The 24,856-nt window shown below is 56.1% G+C and overlaps 1 protein-coding gene across 2 annotated transcripts in view; it reads left to right on the top strand.

Moving 5' to 3' along the window:
- Positions 1-22,267, top strand: part of EVC2 (EvC ciliary complex subunit 2) — a 60,254-nt gene extending 37,987 nt beyond the window's left edge. Inside the window, exons 10-20 of one of the 2 annotated variants that reach the window (XM_037046061.1) lie at positions 1,489-1,664; positions 3,682-3,841; positions 5,701-6,155; positions 9,950-10,154; positions 11,316-11,432; positions 12,620-12,847; positions 16,140-16,354; positions 16,947-17,034; positions 17,923-18,119; positions 20,095-20,196; positions 21,596-22,267. In XM_037046061.1, the coding sequence (XP_036901956.1) occupies positions 1,489-1,664; positions 3,682-3,841; positions 5,701-6,155; positions 9,950-10,154; positions 11,316-11,432; positions 12,620-12,847; positions 16,140-16,354; positions 16,947-17,034; positions 17,923-18,119; positions 20,095-20,196; positions 21,596-21,863 (2,211 nt within the window). In that variant the 3' untranslated portion in view covers positions 21,864-22,267. Of the gene's footprint in view, positions 1-1,488; positions 1,665-3,681; positions 3,842-5,700; positions 6,156-9,949; positions 10,155-11,309; positions 11,433-12,619; positions 12,848-16,139; positions 16,355-16,946; positions 17,035-17,922; positions 18,120-20,094; positions 20,197-21,595 lie in introns of both variants that reach the window. The other variant, XM_037046056.1, reaches the window with a different exon arrangement.
- Positions 22,268-24,856: the final 2,589 nt, after the last annotated feature.

Raw genomic sequence — 24,856 nt, 5'->3', positions numbered from 1 at the left:
GGGAGTGACAAGGTTTAGTGAGCCAATCCATGAAAGCCGGTGCTCGGTACAACGTGTGTTTAAAAGAATATGAATGTGCATGAACATGCACGTGTGTGTGTAGGGTTTACAGTCTGTGCCTAGACACGTCTGTGCGAATTGGTGCCTGTTTCTGCATACAAGCGGGAGTGTGAATGTTCATGATGCGGGCTGAACGACCTCTTAGATGGTGGTGACAGTAGTTGATGGGAGACTGTCACCATCGTTGTGGAGTCTCTCCCGATGGGGCCTGAGGTACTTTGTGAGCATGTGCACACATATGTGCACACGCAATGACATCGCTGGCGTGCAGATTTCTGGGTCTGGCACAGGCCCAGGGCGTGAGGGCTGCCGCAGGGCAGGCCAGGGCCAGGAGACAGCCACGTGACCGCCATGAGCTTTGGGAAGACAGGGCTACTCCCAGCTCACGTGGGTCCAGCTCCGAGGGGAGCACACACGTGGATTCCGCTTTGAGGACTCTCGGGGAGGCCCTGGTATAGAGCCGCATCTTCTGCCCGCACGCTTCCACTGTCTGGACGTGCGGGTTCTCAGCTGTCAGAACCGGCGGCGTGGCAGGTTTTGTGTGGAAAGCTTTGCATCCACGGTGACCAGTGGGTCTTGTTGAATAAAGTGTCCATCTTTTCAGTAGCCCATTACATGGACAGCGTTTCCACAGATGGAAAAGCCAGCAGAGCTGATCAGTGGGGCAATGCCACTGAGTGTAACTCCTGCCGATATAATTACCGCGCCACTGGCTGAAGCTGTGTTCGGAGCAGGCAGCCTAATGGAAAGTTAGAGCACAGGCCCTGGAATTAGATTGCTGAGTTCAGATCCTGCCCAGCCATTTACCAGCTCTGCGACGGGACTCAGTTTCTTCATCTGTGCAATGGGAATAACAGTCCTGTCTCCTTCAATGAAGTCAGATAAGTTGAAGAAGGCCTCAGGCCCAGTGCCAGGCCTGGAGAAGACGTCCAGTGTGAGCTAGGTTATTGTACGAGCTTGTATTGGCTGGGTTTTGCTCACTCTGGAGACGGAGGAAAAGTTCTTGCTGCTCTAACCGACGGTGCTTATCTTGTCCCCTCCACAAGTGTGGGCATTTGGGGTGGTCAGGGCTGGCAGCTGACAGGTCCCAGAACTGCTGTGCTGGTCCTGGTGCTGCGTCCTGGGAACTGTGCAGGTGCGCACGTGTGCGGGGGCGAAGGCACATCGCCAACAGACTGAAGTTTACCTTCCGTGCCTTAGGCCGGTTCCGTGTCTAATGATGCTACGTGGGCCCAGGCGCTTGCCAAAGCCCTCATTCCGCATTCGTGTCTCGTTGTCCAGGGCTGGGGGGTTTAAATGTTCCTCCCGGGGCTCCTGGTCCTGGGTATATTTTGAGACAAGAAATGTAATATTTTTAATGTCTATAGGGAATCTTCTCTAAATTTTAGTTAAGCATATTTTCTTGATCTTTAAATTGTTTTTTAACAGGAGGATGTAGAAGAGCTGATGGACTTCTTCCAGGCTAGCAAGAGGTACCACCTGAGTAAAAGATTCGGCCACAGGGAGTACCTGGTGCAGAACGTCCAGGCATCAGAGGCCCGCGTGCGGGGACTTCTGAGCACGGCCGCCACCCAGCTGACCCTCCTCGTCCAGAAGCATGAGAGGTGACCTGCTCTTCCCCACTCCCCTTGTTCAAACTGTCTGCCCCTGTTCCTTCATTGAATGCTCTGGCTGCCCCTTACTTAGGTCTTAAGAAAAATTTTGCCCTGGCCAGTGTGGCTCACTTGGTTGGAGTGTCTCCTGTGCACCCAAGGGTTGCAGGTTCAGTCCCAGTCAGGGCACATGCCTGGGTGGCGAGTTCGATCCCCAGTTGGGGTGCGTATGGGAGGCAACTGATTAATGTTTCTCTTTCACATCAAGTTTCTCTCTCTTCCTTCCTCTTTCTCTAAAATCAATAAACGTATCTTTGGGTGAGGATTTGAAAAATAAGAAAAAAGAGGAGTTCTCTGGTTGTAAGACTCCATTGCGCTATAGAATTTAAAACTCTTGACAGTCGAGACCACCTTGTCGTGAGCCCCACACGCCCAACATTCACCTTTGGGAGGTGCCAACTCACGGCCAGTCCCAATGTGGCTCTGGGTGTCTGCCCCGGGTTGCTTTAAATCAGATCCCCGACATTTCACTAAGAAATCCACGGTAGAGGCCTGCAGGCACTCTGCGGGGTGCCCTGGTCTCTGGGCCCTTGCGCGACACTAGCCCCCCTGCATTTGCCTTTGGAACGAAGCACAAAACTCCAGGTGGTCTTTCTCAGCAGCTCCAGGAGGGGGTGCGGGTACCAGGGACACCCACCATGTGGCCAGGGGAACTGTGGGGTGCGGCCTCTCACCAGTGCAGCCCCTCCCCTCTCTCCAGGCTCCTCCCCAGCTAGTCTGAGGCGCTTCGTTGTCAACAATGAAAGTTATTCTCTGTAGGTCACGAGAAGCCCTGAAATGACCAGGGACATGACTCTGAAGCTGGTTTCTTACAATGAGCGTGGTTTTGTGAATTGGTTCCACTAGATAATATTATTAGGACTTTGAAGCGCTGTTGCTCTTATTTAATGAAAATTCTGTAAGTGCAAATTATGTGAGCATCGTTTACCCAGAGATGCTAATGAGTCTGTCACTGCAGTTGACACTCCTGATTCATTTTCACTCCAGTGAGTGAAGAGGCAGTGCCTCTCCTTGGACAGAATCGCGGGCTGCGTCGTGTCTGAGTCCGCGCTGCTCTCAGGGAAGTGTGTCCTGGCTCTGATTTTTAAATGCTATGGTGAAAGTCTGCACAGACTTGGTTCTAAAACGTGCGTCTCTCATTCATTCATTTATCCACCTATTTGTTCCTTCAAGAGGTTTCCCTGGAGAATCTGCCCCATACGGAGCAGGCGGCCCAGCCCGGGGATGCGGACTAACTGGGCGTGGCGTGATAATAATGAGAGTAACGGCGCATTGGTAGGATTCTCCAGAAAACAGGAAAAATAACATATATACGAGGCGTTGGCTCAGCATGAAGCTGAGAAGCCCCATGCGTTCTGTCCTGTCCACCACCTGGAGCCCAGGAGACTTGGCACTGGGGTCTGTCTGAGTCCAGAGGCCTGGGAACCAGGGAGTGCCAGCCTGAGGACAGGAGCTGACAAGTCCCAGCTGGAGCAGGGAGGCAGGGGAAGAAGGGGCCGGACCCTCCTTCCTCCACCCCCAGTCAGGCCCCGCCCCAGTCACGCCTGGGTTGGAGGAGGCCCGCCCACTCTGGGAGTTGCAGAGCACTTTACTGAGTCTGCTTTACTGGAGTCTGCTGATTCAAATACTAATCTCTTTGGGAAACACCCTCACAGACCCACCCAGAAACCATGTTTAAACTGGCCACGCCACTGTGGCCAGTCACATCGACACACAGAATTAACCCTCACAGAGTATTCCCTCCGTTCACCTCTGGACCTTGCTCGTGCCCAGGAGTTCCGAGCCCGCCCTCTGCTCTGGGAAGACGCTGCCTGCCCCACGGCAGCCCCCCTCGCCTGCTGCTCCCTCCTGGACGTCTTGCCCATTTCCGCCCTCCCCGGTGCGAGCTCTGTCCGCTTGTCCGCAGCGATGCCACGCGTCTCAGCCACGTCTGGGGGGGAGCATGCATTCACCCCGCCCTCCTCCCTAGAGCCGGGTACTTGGACGAAGACCAGGCAGAAGTACTGTTGGAGCGGGCGCAGACCGAGGTCTTCTCTATAAAGCAGAAGTTGGACAACGACTTAAAGCAGGAAAAGAAAAAGCTCCGCCAAAGATTAATAACTAAGAGAAGACGAGAGATGCTGCAAAAGGTATCAGGGGGGGGTTTGCCCTTTAGTCTTCCCACAACCCCCTGAGCACCCGCCAGGGCCAGGGGACAGCTGGGGTCCACATGGTGACCGGTGGTCTGGGCTTCATAGGCCGTGACGTTCTGGGACGCATGTCAAGAAGGCTTCTCCAGGTCCCATCTGACCTCAGCACCACAGAGGGTCTTGGCGGGTGGTGACGTCTGCTTGGGTGAGGGCACAGGAGCGAATGATGACGATGCTGTCGTGTCAGTTATTGAGTGTTCGGGCTGCTGTCACTAAGTGCCACAGACCAAGTGGCTGACAAACAACAGAAATTTGCATCTCACGATTCCGGAGGCTGGAGGCCCAGGATTGGGGTGCCAGCGTGATGGGGGTCCAATGAAGGCCCTCCTCTCGGCTGCAGTGGNCACCCTCACAGACCCACCCAGAAACCATGTTTAAACTGGCCACGCCACTGTGGCCAGTCACATCGACACACAGAATTAACCCTCACAGAGTATTCCCTCCGTTCACCTCTGGACCTTGCTCGTGCCCAGGAGTTCCGAGCCCGCCCTCTGCTCTGGGAAGACGCTGCCTGCCCACGGCAGCCCCCCTCGCCTGCTGCTCCCTCCTGGACGTCTTGCCCATTTCCGCCCTCCCCGGTGCGAGCTCTGTCCGCTTGTCCGCAGCGATGCCACGCATCTCAGCCACGTCTGGGGGGGAGCATGCATTCACTCCGCCCTCCTCCCTAGAGCCGGGTACTTGGACGAAGACCAGGCAGAAGTACTGTTGGAGCGGGCGCAGACCGAGGTCTTCTCTATAAAGCAGAAGTTGGACAATGACTTAAAGCAGGAAAAGAAAAAGCTCCGCCAAAGATTAATAACTAAGAGAAGACGAGAGATGCTGCAAAAGGTATCAGAGGGGGGGAGGGTTGCCCTTTAGTCTTCCCACAACCCTCTGAGCACCCGCCAGGGCCAGGGGACAGCTGGGGTCCACATGGTGACCGGTGGTCTGGGCTTCATAGGCGGTGACGTTCTGGGACGCATGTCAAGAAGGCTTCTCCAGGTCCCATCTGACCTCAGCACCACAGAGGGTCTTGGCGGGTGGTGACGCCTGCTTGGGTGAGGGCACAGGAGCGAATGATGACGATGCTGTCGTGTCAGTTATTGAGTGTTCGGGCTGCTGTCACTAAGTGCCGCAGACCAAGTGGCTGACAAACAACAGAAATTTGCATCTCACGATTCCGGAGGCTGGAGGCCCAGGATTGGGGTGCCAGCGTGATGGGGGTCCAATGAAGGCCCTCACGATTCCGGAGGCTGGAGGCCCAGGATTGGGGTGCCAGCGTGATGGGGGTCCAATGAAGGCCCTCCTCTCGGCTGCAGTGGCTGACTTGGCTACTGAGTGCCTGGGCCGTGGGAATGATAATGGCAGGCGTTCCTGCATCTGACCCCTGCGCCGGCCCTGCTCTAAGAGCTGCAGGGGCTAAGCGCTCAGGGAATCCCCACGGCCGCTCTCCGAGCCGCATGCTCTTCCGCCCACCACAGACATTAGGACGTGGAGTCACAGTGAGAACGAGAGGCTCGCTTCCCCCGACTCAGCGTGTCAGTGGAGAAGCCAGGGTGGGAACCCATGGTGGGTGGGGGGTGCGGGGAGGGGGGAGGAGGCGCGTCTGCTTCCTGGGCTTCCCCTCGTTGGTGAATGAGTACTTGATAAATGTTGAACAAATGAAGTTTTCACAATGTTTTGGGTTATTTTCTTAAGGATAATTTTCTAAAGTGGAGCACAATGGGGGAAAAGGCTTATCCACATTCTCAAAGTGTTTCCCAAATGGCTTTGTGCACTGAGCTTGTCCCCTGTCATCTCCCTTTTGGGATCCACGGCAGCACAAGGAGCAGCGGAGGGAGCAGCTGTCCATTGGGGATGCCTTCCGCGCCACCGAGGACGTGGGCCAGTACTTGGGCCAGTGGCGGAGCCTGGTGGCGGACCACAGCGCCGCCCTGGAGGAGCTGCAGGAGCACCTGGACCAGGCTGCCCTGGACGACATCAGGGCCCTGACCCTGTCACTGTTTGAGAAAGCCACGGAGGAGCTGCGGCGCCTCCAGAACTCCGTGGTGACCCAGGAGCTGCTCAAGCGCGGCGTGCCCTGGCTCTTCCTGCAGCAGGCCCTGGAGGAGCAGGGCAGGGAGCTGGCCGCCCGGGCCGAGCAGCTGGAGGGCGAGCAGAGGGACAGGGACCAGGAGGGCGTCCAGGGCGTGAGGCAGAGACTGAAGGACGACGCTCCCGAGGCCTCCACGGAGGAGCAGGCGGAGCTGAGGCGCTGGGGGCGCTTGATCTTCACGTGAGTGACCCTGCTTCCCTGCCTCCCCTCCAGCTGCAGGGGAGGGAGGGGTTCCACCCTGAGGTTCTGGGACGTGCAGCACCTGACACAGGACAGATGAGACTGACAGCAGTGTATCAGTCACGTACACTCACAGTCCCAGGGGAAAGGATACCATGTGACACCCAGGGCCACTTGGGGGTTGCAGCGAACAAGCGGGGGCTGCAGGAGGCAGGCAGTGTAGCAGCAAGAGGGTGAGGTGTGTCCCCTGTCCCCCGCCCCTGGCTCAAACTGGTTCCCTGGGAGGGTTGTGGTTGCTCTGTTCCATAGTTTCCTGGGCAGACAGGAGATTAAACCCACTGCCGGCAAATAAGCAGGAACTTTGTCTGGCCCGCCGGGTGGGGAGTGACCTTTGACAAGGGGAGGGAGCCTCTTCTCTCACGACTCCTGAAAGTTGTTTCCCCTTTCAATGAACAAGCCAAGAAAACCCTGTTTAAGCAAAGGAACAGAACAAAACTTCTTTGGTATTCTGTTCTTGGTGCAGACACTCCACAGTTTAAGTTTAAGTTGAATCTTGGTCACAGTTTAAATTCTGAATCGTCGTCAGAAAATACGATCTCTCTGATGTAGGGCTGTGCAGGGGATGCGGGGGAGGGATGGGCGAGGGGGCAGGGAAGGGAGTCTTTCGCTGTGTGCCTGGGAAGTCCGGCTGGCTCCCTCCCTGTCCGTTGGTCCGGCTGCTCTGTCAGCCCCACACCAGTGGCTCCCCATTGGCTTGGGCGGTCCTCTTCCTGGACCCTGGGAGGGACCCTGGAACAGAGTGTAACTCTGCGGCGCCCATCCTTGCTGGGTGGCGGTTACTGCCCATGAACAGGGTCCTCCTGGGCTCAGAGATGCGCTGCCTCCTCCAGTTCAGCACTGTCCCCGGGGACTGACTCTTTCACTGGGGAGGACAGGTCTCCTGTGTTTGCCGAGAGCCACGTCATCTTGATTTAGATTAAGTGACTTCTCGGCTCTTTCTTGTCTCACTTTACGTTCTGTCCTCCTTTATTTCCTGGTCTTTGATAGTGTTTGTTTTCCCGAACAAGCAAGAGGCTGCCTTCTCCAAGCCCATGAAGGTCAGACCCTAAACACTACTTCCCGTTCCCACAATTTGTTTGGAACAGCGATTATTCAGCTCAGCCTACACCCCACCCAAGTCTCTCTGTGTCCCGACCTGCTCTGACTCCTCGGAGCGTCTGAATGGGGCCTGACATCCCTATTACCAGACAGCCATTCTCTCCAGCCTCACTCCGATCCGTTTTGCAGGCTCATCGCCGAAGCCGCCACTGAGTCAGGGTCCGACAGAAAAAGCGAACTCTCGCTTCGCCGTCAAACTCCTTTTGATTTTTCTGTGGCTTACAGAGGGCCCCCAGCAACACGCAGGGGCCCTGAACTCTGAATGAACTCTGCTCGTACACTGTGTATTTATGACTCCACGAGGTTATGGCCTTGATTTCGGAGGTGTTGTGTGAAAATGGCTTTGAGCAATCATTCTGAGACACTTTTCTGTGGGCTTCTATGAGGTCTAGCAGGATGGAGTTGCGCCCTGGTCACATAAAGCAGGAATTAATGAGGACACATGTTTCCACCAGGGAAAGGAGAGTTCATCCCCAAATTCCTGCCTGGATTTGAGAGCCCTTTGGTTCAGAGGCCCCGTGTCCCGTATTGCAGTGTGATCTTGGCGCCGACGGAACAGAGGAGAAAGGCAACATCATTTGGGGTGGACTGGCTCGCAGACGGGGAAGAACACCGGCCCATCAATCTTAGAGTTGCCTCATTTCAGATTCTGAGTAACCGGCAGCCATGGGGGGGCCAAGGGGCCGCAGAGGCGGGGCATGAGGGTGCAGCTTCGGCTTCCTGAGGTAAAAATGGGGGGCCCCATGGAGTGAGAAACCCGAGAGAGGGGTATCAGTGATGTGGGCCTGGGTCCTCAGACTCTGGCTGGAGCCAGTGGGCCCTGGTGGTTTTACTGTTTTCATGAGAGAATGTCCCTGCTGAGCCATGGTCCCGCACCGCCCCGCTGAAACGGGATGTGAGGGGCCTGTTCCGGCCCCCACCCCATACCCACAGGCACCTCTGCATTCTGAAGCTCCCGCAGAGCGCGTTTGATGTAGCCCATGCTGCCAGAATAACCAGTGCCATCGGGCCCCTGCTGGTCCGCAGAGGCCGTTGGTGGGGTGGAGAAGTGAACACGTCCCTTGGGGCCAAAAGGAACGGGCCTTTCCGTCCATCGCTGACCCTCTGGGGTCCCCAGCAGGCCTCCCCTGCTCTCTCCTTGGCCAGAGCTGGGTCCCGAGAGACAGGATGTCTCCAAACTTGGGGCCTGAGACCACAGAAATGTGACCTGGCACAGGTCTGCAGGCCAGAAGTGGAAGTCCTGGCATTGGCAGGACTGATGTCCCTCCAAGGGCCCCCAGGAGGGTCTCTGCCAGCCTCTCTCTGGTGCCGCTGTGTCTATCCTGTTTGCTGGCTGACAGACACGCCGCGCCACTCGCCGCCTCTGGCATCACCTGGTCTTCCCTTTATACACAGACACCAGTCACATTGCACGGAGGGTCCGCCCTGCTCCAGCAGGGCTGACTGGCTTCTTATTGAGTCTGCAAAGACCTCGTATTTAAATTAGGGCTCATGAGCAGGTAGTTAGGGGCAGGACCCAAACACACCTTTCTGGGGAACCTTAAGTCAACCCATAATGGTGGGTCCCTCAGCATGGTTCCAGCACAGAGTAGGTTTTCTCTAAATGATCACCGTCCTTCCAGACCCAGAGCAGGGGACCCCCTGTTCCCGACCCACCTGAGGGGAGGGGGGCTCTCCCCTGTGGGCTCCTAGCCTCATCTGTGGTGCATACTGCTGACCAGGATCATGGACCGTTCATTGTCATCGCATCTGTCTCTACAGTGAGACCGGGTTGTCTTCAAGGTCACGGACGCTGGAAGGCTGTTCCCTTTCATAGACACCTTATAGCCTCCCACACTGAACTCTGAATGCACAGCTCCAACGTGATGCTGTGTCCAGTGCCACAGACCTGAGATGCTCAGGAAACACTGTGGAAGGAAGACGTGGTTAAGGAGACGATGGGGCTTCCAGGCAGGAACTCAGCCAACGCCGTCAGCTCTTTGGATGTTCGGCTTCCACCCCAGGCGCAGCCCCCACTATTTCCTATGGATGAAAACACATTTCTATATTAAAAATTTTTTAAACATTTTAAAAAATTTACTTTTCAATTACAGTCGATACACGATACCATATTAGTTTCAGGTGTACAACACAGAGACGTGTGTAACTTACAAAGTGATCACCCAAGGAGCCTTGAGCCCGTCCGACACAGCACACAGCTGTCACAGTGTTCCTGACTGCATTTCCGAGCTGTACTTTACGTCCTTGTGACTATTACTGTAACCTGCGATTTGTGCTTCCTAACACCTTTCTCCTTTTTCGCCCAGCCCTCCCCCCTCTCCCCTCTGGCGACCATCAGTTTGTTCTCTGTATCTATGAGTTTGTTCCTGTTTTGTTTACTTAATTTTGTTCATTAGATTTCACATATAAGTGAAATCATAAAGCCTTTTTCCATCTCTGTCTGACTCATTGCACTTGGTGTAGTACTGCCTGGGTCCATCCATGCCGTCACAAATGCCAGGAGTGCACCGCGGTGTCACTGACAATGGCCAGGCTAGGGCCGCATCCCGGGCACCCAGCGGCAGGGGGGAGGGGAGAGCAGGTGCGGCATACGCATGCGCGGAACGCACTCAGCCAGTCCTGCTCCACTTTACCAGGAGGCTCCGCGCGGTGGCCTTCTCCCTGTCGGAGGACGAGGTGCTCCAGATGAGGCAGGACCTGCACGGCTGCTTCGCTCAGATGGACAGGAGCCTGGCCCTCCCCAGAATCCGGGCCCGCGTGCTGCTGCAGCGGCTGCAGACAGCTTGGCGGGAAGCGGAGTTCCTGAAGCTGGACCAGGCCCTGGCTGCCCCCGAGCTGCAGGTAGGGTGGGCTCCGAGGCCTCTTGATTGCTCCAGGGGTGGGGCAGAGAGGAGAAAGGTCAGGGGTGGGCTGGGAATGGGAGGAGATGCCAGCCTCCTCCTCTCCGGGGAGGGCCAGCCTGCCGTGTACGTGCTCAGCATTGTAGGTGTGTGCTGTCCTGTGCTGTGTCATGTGGTCATGTTTTGTTCGGTTAGGTTAGGTTATCTTCTGTTGTGTTATATCAGGCTGTTACATTATATCCTGCCATGTTACATGGTGGTGCACTAGGGTGCCACGCTGTGTTACATTCTTTCCTGTGTCTGTTCTGTGGTGGTGTGTTCTGGCAGCCATCCGATGAGGCAGATCCCCATTTTACAGGTGTACAAACCGAGGCCCAGAGATGGTCGCGTTGACCACACTTGTTCATTAACAGTTTGTCGGGCACCCGTGACCTCACCTTCGTCCATGCCAGCCCCAAGCTTCAGGGCCTGGAACCCACTCCTTCCAGATTTTCACACACCCAACACCGTCTTGTCACAGGGGTCCCGGCTACCATGTCGCCCCCTGACCTTTGGGGAGAGGTGGACGTGTGTGCAGGCTCTGCGTGCGCTGTTCTGGGAGGGTCCCTGCTCCACTCCGTGTGCACGGCGCCTCCTCGGGCTGTCGTGTACAACTGCGCACGGCCATTCACTTCTGCAGACACTTCCCTGTCCACTCAACGCCAAATAATCCGCAGCCACTGTCACCGTGTCCCCTGTGTGTCATAGCCCTCACCCCACGGGCCACATGAGGGTGTCCTAGTTACTGGTTTTCGTGTTTATCAATGGTTCTCTCCACGACTCTGAATGTTGTGAGGAGGGGCCCCTTCCCCAGTGTCCCCAGCTCCCTGAGGCTGACGGGTGGGGTCCCCGGTGGGCAGGTCCCTGTCTGTCTGAGTGCAGAGCTCTGGCTTCGCCCAGCAGAAGCTCTGGCCTCCCTTCGGCCGGAGGGGCCCACAGAGACGGCGAAGATGAAGGCCTAGGAGCTGAGCTTGTCTGGGAGCGTGAGCCTCCTCCTGGGCTCCAGCCGGCTACAGGGCCGCTCCCGTGGGCACAGAAGCTCCTTGGCTGTGGAGGCTGGGGCGGCAGGGACATCTGGTGTCGCCTCTAAGCCCGCGTTGTCTGTCATCCCCTCCGGCAACAGTCCAGGGCAAGAAAGCCACGTGCCAAGAGTAAAAGCAAGACGGACCTTCTGAGGAAGTGCCTTGAAGATAAAATTCAGCTCTTTGAAGGACTGGCTCCTGAAGACCTGGTTGAAAAGGTCAGCGCTTCTCCCTTGCCCGTTGCTTCTCATTGCGCCCAGCAGGACTGGCAGCCGCCATTTGCGGGGTACCCAGACCCCCAGGGCCATGGCTGTCTGTCCCCCCAAACACCGCGTTCTAAGCTGTGGTCCCGTGGGAAGGACCTACCCTTTCCCCTCACACCCTCCCTTCTGCCCCTTCTGTCTGGAAGCCTCTTCCTCCATGTGTCTGCGGGAGGTCACCAGGTCACCCTCACGGCACCCCCTGCTGCCTGAGATGCCACGACCTCTGTGCCCTGCCTGTACTGAGGGTTGGCATGGGTCGCTTCAGTTCTGTGTCCCTCTTCATCCAGTGACCGCCCCCCCCCGCCCGCCCACAGCAGCCCAGCCTCCCTGGCCTGCCCACTTCCCATCCCTTTGCTAGTTATGCCTCCTGTTCCAGCACCAGGCACGGCGACTACCGGGTACTCCGCAGCCTGGTTCGTCCCTCTCCCGGGGGAGTCACCTCGCCACCCTTCTTTACCTGGGTGAGCAAACTCGGTCCTTAGCTGTCCTCAGGTGTCGCCTCTTTCAAGAAGCCTCATCGGAACACCCAGTTCTTTCCACGCATCCACCCGTCCTGGACCCCATCTCACCACGGCACATCTTGTACTGTCCTTTGTCCCGTGGGGGTTTGAGGAGGCCCTGGGCCCTGGCACCATGCCGACGGGCTCTGGCTGTGGCACAGTGGAGGCAGTGCCGGTCCCTGTTCTCATGGGCACGCGTTCTGGTCGGGGAAGGAGGGAGTCCCCGGTGTGTGGTGCCAGTGGCAGAACCAACCAGACCGGTCCAGTGTCCCTTCCCTGGGAGCAGGGTGGGGAGGGCTGCGGAGCCCATGTCAGGGAGTCCGAGCCTCATCCCCCATGGTGGGGAGCCCGGGAGGATTTTGCGCTGGATAGCAACAAGGTTCGATTTGCCTGCAGGCGGGATAAACGTGCAATGAACGGCCGGACCCCAAAGGCCCTGGGTGGGGGGTGTTTGTGAACAGAGGGGCCCCCACGGTCTGAAACTGCCCGTTCCAGGGCTGCCGCTTTGCAAAACCTGAGACCTTCCTCCGAGTCCTGAATGAAAGGCCGCCTGGCAGAAATCAGCAGGCTGCCCTCTGTAAACTGCTGCTCTCTCTCCCCTCTGCTGATCGTGCTCTGGTTTCTGGCTCTGCCCCTCCCCAGGTCCGAGGAGAGCTGCTTCGGGAGAGGGTGCAGCAGCTGGAAGCCCAGGAGGGCCGCTTTGCAGAGTCCCTCGTCTCCCTGCAGTTCCAGAAGGCAGCCAGGGTGGCCAGGACGCTGCAGGCCTACACGGCCCTCCTGGGCCTTCAGGACCTGCTGCTGGAGGAGCTGCGTGTGTCGGAGACCCTGACGAAGGCAGCCTGCGCCCAAGTCCTGGAGTCGCACAGCCCTGTGAGTGCGGGCCTGCGGCGGGAGGGTGGGGCTGCACAGTCGCTGGCGGGTTCGTCCTGGTGCCCCCTCCAGTTCTGCACCAGCCAGCGGCTGGGGCGTGGTCGCCTGGCCTGCCTCCTGTCGGTGCCGCCGGGTGACAGTGAGCCCTTGGTGAGGTCGTTTGGTGAGGTCGCTTAGCCAGGAGCACACTGCACTCTTGAAGCCTAAGGCCGCTCTATCTCATAGTGCCCCCAAAGTGGCCTTTTCATGGTGACGTTTTTCACATCTCTCATGTGACTCGTGACTGTTTATTTCCGGACACTGTGACAGTGACAGTGTGGCTTGCGGTGGCTGGCCCCCTAGATGCCATGAAGTACCAGAGTAACGCTGACTTCCATCATTCCCATTGTCATTGTTATTCCTACGCACTGCGTTTCTTCAAAGCGTGGGAAGCGGAGTCATCAAATAAAAGCTCTGAAAATAACTCTGGATACAGCAGAGTTTTTAAAAAATAAGAAAATTCAATGAACAACGTGAAAACCGAAATGGGAAATCTAGAAAAACGCAGATTGCCAAAATTGGATCAAGTAAAAAAAAAATTCTGTATAGTTCTATTGCTATGATTCAGTAGTTAAAAAAAAAAAGACCAACTTAGAACACACACACAAAAATCACCTAACCCCAATGTGTCATAGGTGAGCTTCACCTGACTTCACGGTAGCAGATTGCCCCCAATCTCATGTACGAATGATCCCTGATGTTGGAAATAATAGGGGATAAGCCTTAACTCATGTTATGAAGCTTGAGATGACCTTGACACCAACAGCAGGCAAGAATAGTGAGAACAGTTTACAGTTCAGTCCAATTTGGAGATACTTGCATACAACTCATAAACCAAATATTACTGACACAGTCCAGCCATCTATAAAAACACAACTACCACACGGCCAGGTTGAGCTTTCCCAGGAACATAAGGCTGGTTTAACACGGAAGCCTTCCTGTGCAAAATCTACCAGCTCCCAGACTACAAGAGGAAAGCCAAGCCTTGCCCGGTCATTTCAGTTTAAGCAGAACAAGGCTTTCACTGACTCCCCGGGCACCCAAGGCAAAGGTAATGTGAGGAAGAAAACTGTACAATGGGCTCACCCCAGACCTGCAGCCAGTGCCCCCTGCAAGGAGGGCAGGTGCCGAGGCGAGGTTGTCGGGGGAGGTCAGGGCCGAGGTCATGTGTCAGGTCAGGGACAAAGGAAGACACCGGTTTCTGCTCACACTTCCCATCGTCCTCTTTGTAAGTAAGTGCAAGAGAAGCAGCCTCAGTTCAGCCCCGAACCACCCAGGGGCTCTTCTTACTGGATCCCCCTCCCGGCGTCTGTTAGGGACAGGGGAGCACACCACGTACTGTTTTCATTCCATCGTGAAGCCTTCTGGACGATGGATGTGCACCGACAATGGAGCCTTCTGGACGATGGAAGCGACCTCGTCCCCTAGCGTGTCCAGACCAGGAGTGTCGGCGTGTCCTGGATCGGAAGCCTCCGGTAACCCGTCCGGCGGAGTTTGATTGCATTGGCGGCACAGCGACGGGCAGGGTGCCTTTCCCCCCTCCTCCGCACCCCCCCGATCTGCATTTGGAAGGAAGGTAGACCCATGGTTCTGCTCGAGACAGTGGATGTTCGCCCTGTGAAAGCCGCTTTCCCGTCCGGAACGGGCTCTGAGGACTGTTAAACGCTCCGAAGAACTAAAAAGGCATGAAAGGCTTTGGAGGAAATGGCTCCCCAAGGAAACTATCACTCGCACCTCCGAGTTAGTCTGTTCTGTGCAGTCGGAACTTGTGCGAGGGCCTCGTGAGTCCCAGGCAGCGATGGGCCAGTGTCAATGGGACAGACTGGCTTGGAAAGGACAACGTGACCCCGAAGTAGTCTCTGCACCACGTTTGCCCTTCGGTTCAAACTGCCAGCTGCCCGCCTCCCCGAGTCTGAACCGGGGCTCCCCGTCTTCGCCCCCTGCTTCCTGCCCACGTGGCTGCTAGTCACCGCGTCTGAGGGTTCTGCCTGAACTGCCTCAGTGCTTTCTCTTGTTGCCCAGCTTCACGGTTCTGACGGATCCAGACCTGAAAAGAAGACACTGGTAGCAGCTCATGTGACGAGCTCTCATGAAATCCAAGGCATCCAGTGTTTGAACTGTCCTGTCTCCCCATGAGATATATATGTATGTATATCTAAGGGCCGAAGTAACTTTAGGACTGTAAATGTAACCACTCCTTAACTGTTGAGGTGAAATGACATTCCACCCTTCGAAGGCGACCGTGAAGCCAATGCGGCCCCTGGTGAAAATGAGTCTGACACCCGGATGTAGGTAAAGCACACACAGGCGCGCCGGGCCCTCTGAGTGCCGCGGTGTTACCCACGGCTGCTGTGCTCTGGCACAGCCTTCCCCTTCGGTGGGCGCCCCGGCGACCCTCTGTCAGTGACAGATGCCAGCTTCCAGGCCTGGGGCCATGTGCTGCAGACAGGGCGGTGGAGACCCAGCCCAGCCCCGGAGGAGCTTGAGTTCCAACAGAAAGAATCACCGTCACCTGGGTGTGATTCTGGGTGGTGATTTCAGGCGACGGCAGAAAGGGGGCCTGGGCGTGGTCAGGTCTGGCCACTCGGACAAAGGACTGGAGACCTGCAGCTTCAACAGCTGATGTGTATTTGCTTGCACTTCTGGAGTCCAGAATTCCATGGTCAAGGTGGCAGCAGGTCCCGTCTCTGGGGAGGCACTCTTCCTGGGGTACAGACAGCTGCTTTCTCGTTACGCCCCCCACAACAGAGAGGGGGCTCTGGCCTCTGCCTCTTCTGATACAGACAGTGACCCCTTTGTAGGGGCCCCACCACCGTGAGTGACTCCTGAAGACCCCACCTCCTAGTCTCATCCCATCTCAGGGTCAGGGCTTCAATGCGTGGGTCTGGAGGGGACCCGAGCATTCATCCGGACAGGCCTGTGAGTGGGCAGTGAGTGGGCACACTGTGGAGAAGGGGTCTATGTCTCGAGCACTGAGGGAACCCTCCCCTGAGAAGGCTCTTCTTAAGCCAAGGCTGGAAGGAAGACTCAGAATGGGCCAGACAAACAGGGGCAGGCCCTGCAGGTGGAGGGGGCCACGTGTGCCGAGGCCCAGGGGTGTGAGATCCTGGTGCAGCCACATTGCGCTGTTTGCCAAGGCTGGATGGGGGAGGCCGGCAGCAGCAGGTGGAGCCAGGCTTCTGGGGCCATGCCAAGCAGGTTGGGTCTTACCGTGCCCACCTGCCCTGTGCTTACCACCTGCCTCTCTGTGCAGGGGCTCCAGGAGCTGGAGAGGAAGCTGGAGGACCAGGTGGCCCAGCAGGAGGCAGCCCAGCTGCAGCGGGCCCTAGCCAGTTGGCAGCAGTGGGCAGGGGATGGGCCCAGGCTTCTGAAGGAGTCTGAGGACACGGATTCTGAAAGGCAGCTGTCCGCCGTCTTGCGCCAAGCTCTGAGCAAGAGCCAGCAGTTACTGGAATACCAGCAGCAGAGGTGAGCCGGGCCGATGGCACCGCTGTGTCCGTGCCCTGTGGTGGCAGAGGGGTGGGGGTGGACACCCGTCCTCTCACGCCCAGCGGAACAAGGAGGTGCCATCCTAGTGCTCAGACGGGGTAGCACACTTCTTCTGCCTGGTGTCTTCCCAGACTTCATTTGTTTTCTTTCCAACACCACTGAGGTTTTGCCGAACACAATGTGTTTACACTTTTTACTTAGAAATCATCATAGACTCGCAAGGTTGTGCCAAGGTTGCACGCGTCCTCCCCTGGGGCAGCCCCACCCGTTGTGGACACCAGGCGTGGGCCCGACATGGGCACAAGGCAGGGACCGCAGGCCTCCCGGCCTCCCCTGTCGCGTCGCATTTTAGATCCGGTTTTGTAAAATGCGAAACAGCCAAAACCCCGATTTTTACTTTTTCAATTAACATTAGATGATTAGCTTTGCTAATCATCTGGCCAGCCCTTTCCGTTTATGTAATCAAATACATGTAGGACAGATTGGGATTCTCTGCTGCTTGAAATGCCTCGACGGTCCTGTAGCCTCACTTTCTAACCAAATGGCTCGCGATGATTTCATGCCACCGCAGCCTGCAAGAGGAGCGAGAGGACAGTGTCCTGTTGGAAGACTCGCTGGAGATGATGGAGACGGACACCTTCGTGACCCTGTATAGCCAGGTGAGAGCACGGCCTTCTGGGAGGGCAGAGCCGACTCTCTCTCTTAGCCTTTTACTTTGAAATAATTTAAGATTTGCAGACAGTTGCCATGGTCACACGGAGAGTCCCAGTGCCCACCCCTGTTTCATTCAGTTTCACTATGGTTGCACCTTCCGAAACCCAAGCCCTTAGCAAAGCCAGGACATTGACCTTGCTATCAAATCCATGCTGTTTTGTCCGGGCAGACTCCTGTAGCCAACACCTCCAGGAAGACAGAACCATTCCGTGAGCACATGGATGTGCCCCGTGCCATCCCTGGTGCTGGCCCTATCCCTGCGCCCTGGTGGCCACTACTCTGTCCTGCCTCTCTACATTGGGTCGGTCCTGGCGTGTCATACATGTGCAGTCACACAGGAGGGGACCCGTGGAGACTGGCTTTTTCCAGGCAGCACAGTGCCCCCAGATCCACCCAGTCCCTTCTTCTTACTGCCGAGTGCTGCTCTGTGGGGTGGCCATGGCACAGTTTCTTTAACTGCCCACTGGTTTGGGGACGTTTTCATTGTTCCCAGAGCCCATGCTGTCCCAACCCCGGAGTCCCATTGCCCCTCGGAACGAGAAGGAGACATTACTCATTGCCACTGCTATAGGCCAGGACATTAGCTGTGGCAAGTGAGCTGGGAGTCGTTGGAAGGGCTGGGTGAAGGCTTTGGAAATGTCATGGGGAACCAAGGATGCTAGCCAAATAGATTTTTTTGACAGCTCTGTGAATGTGAGGACATGTTTCTGAGACTCAGCTACTGAAATATTTATTTCCCTGGGACAAAGTGTCCTAAGCCTGTGATCCGTTAGAACTTGCTGTTTGTCCGGGCTGGAGCGCTGAGGCCTGAGCCCCCTGCCTGCACCCCTTAGGAGCTGAGGCTGGCCTCATACCTGTCCAAGCTGACGATGGTGCCGGCGGGCACGCTGCACCGCCTCCTGAGCGTGGCTCTGCCCACAGCCTCGCAGCCCGAGCTGCTGGCTGTGCTCGAGTCGGTCAACCAGAAGCAGCAGGACCACACGGTGGAGAAGGACAGTGGTGGGGAGCCGGCTGACCCGGACAGGAGGAGGTGAGTCGGTGTCCCCTGGGAAACAGTGAGCAAGGCTCCAGGGAGAGAACAGGTGGAGGGGGTGTGTGGGGCCCCGCAGCACACGCATCCCGCATCGCCACTCTATTGCCCGAGCAGCAGAGGTGCCAGAAGTCTCCATGAATCTTTTCAAGGCCCCGGGGAACCCATGTTTTGTCAGCGTACAGTCATTTTATGTAGTAATTGTCACACTGTTCAGACTACACTTCCTGTTACTTTATCAACAATTTAAATTCACACCATTCCCAGTTACTGAAACACCTTCATTGGTGTCATTTTTGACGGCTGCCTCACATTTCCCGACGTGGGTGCTGTGTGGCCCTGCTGCTGGACTTTCATTGTGGGCTCCTTTTTCCCCCATCGGGGGTGGGGCTGCAGAGATACTTCCCTTCAGGACCTGGTTCCAGGTGCGAGCCAGGTCGGCAGTGGCTCTGTAAGAAGAGGCAGGAAGCAGGGGTGTGGGGAGCAGCGCCTGAGGATGGAGTCTGTGCGGGTGGGGTGCGAGGACAGCCACAGCCAGGCCTGGAACTGCAGCACACCAGGCAGGGAGGGCCGAGTCCCCACCGGATTCATGGGAGGCCGGGGTGGGGGTCCGGGAGCCGTGAGTCTGGCAGAATGGCAGGATTGCCTGGGTAAGTGTGTGTGTGTGTTAGTGCTCCTGCAAAAAGGGGCAGTGTCTTTTCATCAGGGTTGTCAAGGGTCCCTGACTCAGAGGTAGGAAGACCAGCTGAGGATAGAGTAGGGCCGTGGCCGGAGGAAGCCTGGGAGCACGGGAACACCAGCTGTGGGCTGGGCTGGTCATCCACATGGACTGGGAAGAGGTGCTGGTGAGGCCAGCACAGACAGGGGGCTGGGAGTGGGTGTGATTTGGGCTGGGAGTGGGCGTGGCCTGGGCTGGGTGTGGTCAGAGAGCTGGGTATGAGGTTGTTAGAGAGCAGGGTGTCACCTCTTGGTTTCTCCCAGTGCACAACCAGGTAGGGACATGCAAATGTCAGGTATTGGAAGTGACTCTGGAGCAGGAACTTGCATGGTCCCAAGGAATATACTTCTGCCCAGGGGGGCATCCCTGAGGACCTTATTATTTAATGGGCCACCCCTTTGGCCAGTGCCGGTTGGGGGACTGGTGAGCAGGCGCAGTCAGGCTGATGTGGGACCTGCCAAGAGCACCCAGGGTGGCTGTCAGAAGGAGTGTGGAGCGCAATCAGGCCTTTCTTTGCCTGGCCCCCTGGCTCACATGTCGCTGTCTCTGAGGACAGGCAGACACTACTCTTGTGTCCCAAGTGCCTTGTCACATCATTTTGGAGTCTGGGTTCCAAGCCACAGAAGCTGACGGGCTCATCTAAGCAAGAAAAGGTACGTGAGGGAGGGACCTGTCAGGACGGCCAGGACCAGGGGCATCTACGGGGCATGGTCCCTGGGATGCCGCCCTCAGAGGGGGGCCTTCTCCGCCCAAGACTTAGGCTCCTGGAGCATGCAGCCTGGCGCAGCCCGGCCCAGCCCGGTCTGGGAGGGACAATGTCCACCAGCAGCTGGGCAGGACGAACCAGCCAATGCAGGGCTGAGCTGGGCCAGAGCTGGGCACAGACAGTACTCTGGGGCCCACTCCACCCTTTAGGGACTTGACTTGAACCCGAGGTCCTTGAATATCAGCTCACAGAGCCCATTGCCTCGTGGGCACCCCGAGTGCTCCCTTTGCCGGGACGCCAAGACTCACCTCTCAGCAGCCCTTCTTGCCTGACGGATGCCACTTGTCCCTGGCCGTGGGACTCCTCAAGGGCAGAGGTTGTGTCTGGGCCAATCCAGAAGGTGCTTGATGAATGTGCTTTAAGTGGGGGAGTGAACAAACCGTGAAAACTCCCAGTTTACCCCGTCAGGACGGGGCCTGCGGGCTCTTTAGGATGGTGGCTCCTTGGAAGACTGTCTTTAAAATTGGGAGACACTCCCTTCTTGCCTTCAGGAAACACCAGGGCTGGTGGCGAGACTTAGAGAGCAAACTGCGCAGAGAACTCATGAACAACGGATCGGAAAAGATGCGGTGGGCCCACCAGAGGAAGGAGAGGTGAGGAGGGGCACCTGCTCAGGTGGGCTGCGGAGGAGTCAGCCAGGCTGCCTGGGAGCCAGGATGGGAGGGGCAGGGGACCCAGAAGGGGACCACGCCTTCTTGAAGACCATAGTCTGTCTTCCAAGTGGGCCTACTTCAGAACTGAGGACAGGCTTCCAGCTCTCAGTGGGAGAACATTTGCTTATTGTTTATCAGCATTTGAATGACTGCACTCATTCTCACCAGTGGACCTTTTTTAATTCGACTGTTGGAAGGAGCGTAATTCCCTGCAGCTGTTCTGGCTCTGCAGTGGACCACGCCCATCCAGTTGCACGGGGCCAGAAGTGGGGATGACCACCTGGAACACAGGGAGGCCAGGAGTAGAGACCCAGGTCTGCAGCTGCGAACAGTGGCCCTGGGACTGGACATCTAATGAACCCCTTCGTTCCCTACACTTCTGGGCCTGGGCTTCCTTCTCTCTCGGGTGTCTTTCTCCTTTAACCGTGGCAGCTGTACACTCAGTGAGAGGAGGGGAGCGGGTAGGGCGGCTGTAGGCTGCTGCAGACCGTTTACCACTGTTTCCGGTAATGCCCACGGAGGGGACTTGGAGCAAGGGTGACATCCGGTGGGTTCACGCTGGGTTAGAACACGATAGCTGGTGTGTGCGTGGGGGACAGTTGATGTCCCCCCGGGGAAGTGTCTGACCTGAGCCATGCCACCTGCCTGAGAGCTCAGAGCCCCAGGGAAGGTGCTGAGACTGTGCTTTTTGAGTTGTCCTTGAGGGACATCTCGGAGGCAAGGATAATAGGCTGCATTTCAGAACTCAGTCCCCGAGAGAGTAGATCAGGATACTGAGCCCAAACCAAGAAAGTGAGATGCAGCCGTTACAAATGCAAAGGGCTCCCTTGCGGAACGGGACTCAGTTGCTCGCCATTACGGAGGGGGAGCCAGGGCGCTCCCGGGCCGCGTCTCCAAAGCGTGCCTCTCTCCTGCTTCCAACACGTTTTGTCTATGGCTTTGTCATCGGGTCTTGTCAGTGGCTCTCAGCATGAGGACCACAGGCAGTGGTCCCGGGAGACGGGCGGGGGCTCCAAGTGTAGCTTGTGCCAGTTTCCATGTGGAAACACTCCCACCGTGGCCCGTTTCAAGTGCACAGCGTGGTAACAACAGTCTCGCTCACTCCTGCACGTGACGAGGTTGAGCCAGAAAGAACTGTCTGCGGCGGCCCCTGCCACAGGCCTCGGCCTATGTCACCTGCCATCTGGGACCAACAAGAAAAGCTTTCTTTAAAATGGTTCTCGACTCAGGACCCAGGGACCAAAAGGAGGTTCTCCTGGGGAACTCTGGCAGGACACTCAGGAGGGTCGGATGCCACAAATGTTCGTGTGACCTTTTTTATTTTTATTATTTTTTTTAGCATATTGAAGAAGACATGTCCCCCGCTCCGAGAGAGGATGATGTTCTCTGGAAAAGGGAGCTGGCCACACCTGTCCCTGGAGCCCAGCGGCGAGATGGAGCCCGTGCCCATTGTCGGGGCGGAAACCATGGACCTGCTCCATACAGGCGAGAAGCTCTTTGTGTTCAGGAACCCGAAGGATCCGGAGATCTCACTGCGCATTCCTCCCAGGAAGAAGAAGAGCTTTCTGAACGCCAAGAAGGCCGCCTGGACCTTGGGCGCAGACTAGCCACAGGAGAGCGCCACGGTGTCTCCGAGACTTGTTTTCTCGTGCCCACCTGTGCGTGTGTTTGCGCTGCAGAAGCTGAAGATGTGTCGCCTGTGGGAGATGCGGACCCCCCAACGAGCCCCCTCCCCGACTTCCAAGGACCCAGTTTACTCCGTTCGCCTGAATTCCCAGAGGCCCACTCTGGTCGGCTTTACAAGGGACGCGACAAGACACAGGACCACTGCGAGCACGCGGTCCCACCTCTCGGGGGGCTGCAGGGCACCCAGTGCCTGGTTCGCGTCCCCGAGACATCAGGCTGCGTTATGGGCCGTGTGTCAAAGGCTTGCTCTTCTTACATGCTGCACTCATTACAGACTCTGTTTTTATCAAGGAGCTTTAAAAAAAATAAACATGCTTTACACAGAGCTCTTCTCGGTGGAACTCACTCTTCTCTTTGTGGAGGTAGCTGCTGTCCAGTATGGCTGCGTGTCGCCACACTCGGGTGCTCACCAGAGGTTCGCCCTCTCATTCTGGGGCCGGAACATGTCTCCAATTCAAACTGGAGTTACTTGTCCATCTTCACAAATGAGGGAATTCAGTGGCCTAGGAAGGCGAGTGGGGGTGTGCGAGATCGTGAGGCTAGTAGGTGGCAAAGTCAGGGTTCGTACTGCGCCACCCCCGCCCTCGTCCTTTCTGCTGCACTTGGTTCCCCGACACACAGCGGCCCTTGCCCATTGGCTGGCGATGGCACACAGGTCCCCGCCTCCCCCAGAGTGCCATCGTAGGCCCCTCCATCCCCGCAGCAGAGACTGAGGCTGCGAGGTCTCCCAGGGCTGGACTAGATTGCTGCGTGAGCTTCTCTGGGGGCTGCGCAGGGGCCACACGACAGGGCTTTGCTGTGGGTGGGAGATGACGGGGAAGGGACCCGCCGGCAGCAGGGGGGAGAAGAGGGCTCCTGATGAAGCAGCTGCTCCATGCAAGCTGCTGCGAGACCTTTCCAGCGACTTTCACCCACTTCCCGGTCCCCACGGGCCCTCGAGCAGGGAGGGTGGTGCCACTCCGCAACACAGCCAGGAGGCTGAGACTCGGAGGGGAGGAACTTGCCTGTTATCACACCGTCTGGAGCAGGGAATCCTGGGTTTGAACCCAGGTCTCCCAGCTTTTGATCCCTTATCTGACACAGGACACCCATGTCCTGTGGCAACGTGAAGGCCAGGCTGTATTCGCAATTCCCATCAGCGTGTGTGCTGCGTGGCGGACGGGGACCTTGGCAGTGCCCCTGATCTGTCATTATTGAGGTATTGCCGTGGGCATCAGTAGTTCCCGATTGCTATCGCAGGGTAGGGCTCGGCTGCAAGGACAGACCACATGTTATTAATCTACTCACCTGTGGGTCGACACGGGGGGTGTTCCAGGTTTTGGCAGGTACACACGAAGCTGCTGTGAACATTGATGTACAGGTCTTTGGGTGAACATGTGGCTTTCTCCCTGAGCGAATGGCTGGATCGTGGGAGAAGTGCATGTCATACTTGGTGAGCATCTGTAAGCTGTTTTCCAAGGGGCTTGTACCGGTTGCTGTTCCTGCTGGCATTGCACGGAAATGCTGTTTCCTTCCCATCTTCGTCCGAATGAGTGCGCTCCGCCTGTTTCTGTCCATTCTAACAGGACTTCTCACAGCAGTTTTGTATGTTATATGTCTATTTTCAGCTGCAGTTTACATTCAATATTATTTTTATTGGTTTCAGGTGCACAGCCTACTGGTTAGACAGTCATACGCTCCACAAAGCGTTTGCCCTGATATTTCCAGCACCCGCCCGGCACCGCACGTAATCACCACAATGACATCCACTACGCCCACCGTGCTGGGCTTGACGTCCCGTGACTGTTCCGTAACTGCCCGTCCGTACTTCTTGATCCCTCCACCTTTTTACCCGGTGCCCCCCGCTCTGGCAGCCATCAATCTGTGCTCTGTATCGAAGACTGTTTCCATTTTGTTTGTTCACTTCTTTTGTCCCTTAGATTCCACGTGTAAGTGAAGTCACGCAGTATTTGTGTTTCTGTGTCTGACTCATTTTACTTCGCTTATTACCCTCTAGGTCCATCCATGCTGTGGCAAAGGATAAGATTTCATTCTTTTTCATGGCCGAGTGATACCCCACTGAATACAGGTGCTCGCCTGTCGACAGGCACTCGGGCTGCTGCATACCCTATGATATCCTGCCTATTGTGAGTCATGCTCTACTGGACATTGGGGTGCATATATTCTTTCACATTAGAGCTTTGGATTTCTCCGCAGAAGCACCCAGAAGGGGAATCTTCAGGTCATAAGACGTGACCTGAAGTTCCACCTCTAATTTTTTGAAGAACCCCACACTGTTCTCCAGTCTAACGGCGGTTTTCATCCGGGCTTCACACTTCGTTTCCAACCACTTCACTTCTTTGGTGAAGCACCTGGTCACGTCTTTCGTCCATTTTTCCTTGGGCTGCTTGTTTCATTACATGAGCTTTGAGAGTTCAGTGTATATTCTGGATACAAGTCCTTATCAAATATATGGTTTTCAAATGTTTTCTCTCATTCTACCTTTTGTCTTTTCATTCTTTTTACAGTGCCTTTTTATGAGCAGAAGTTATACATTTGATGAAGTTCAATTTATCAACTTCTTCTTTTATGGATTATGCTTTTGGTATGTAAGAAATCTTAATCCAACATCACAAAGGGTTTGGGGCCTATGTTTTCTTCTAGAAGTATTTGTGTGCGTGTGTGTGTGTATACAATGTATATATGCAGGTAAATAAATACATGTTTGTATAGCTTTCCATCTGTGATCCATTTTGAGGTTTTTTTATATTGTTCCACCTATGGATCAAAGTTCTTTCTTTGCATATATACTTTCAACTACTGTTATAGCATCATTTTTTAAAAAGATTTTATTTATTTATTTTTAGAGACAGGAGAGAAAAAGAGAAAGAGAGGCAGAGAAACATCAGTGTGTGGTTGCCTCTTGTGCTGCCCC

This window comes from Sturnira hondurensis, unplaced genomic scaffold (assembly GCF_014824575.4).
Source record: "Sturnira hondurensis isolate 20B ecotype Veracruz unplaced genomic scaffold, ASM1482457v3 Scaffold0000780, whole genome shotgun sequence".
NCBI classification, from domain to species: domain Eukaryota; kingdom Metazoa; phylum Chordata; class Mammalia; order Chiroptera; family Phyllostomidae; genus Sturnira; species Sturnira hondurensis.
The sequence above is the reverse complement of the archived record's forward strand: the minus strand, read 5'-3'. Positions and strand labels throughout refer to the sequence as shown.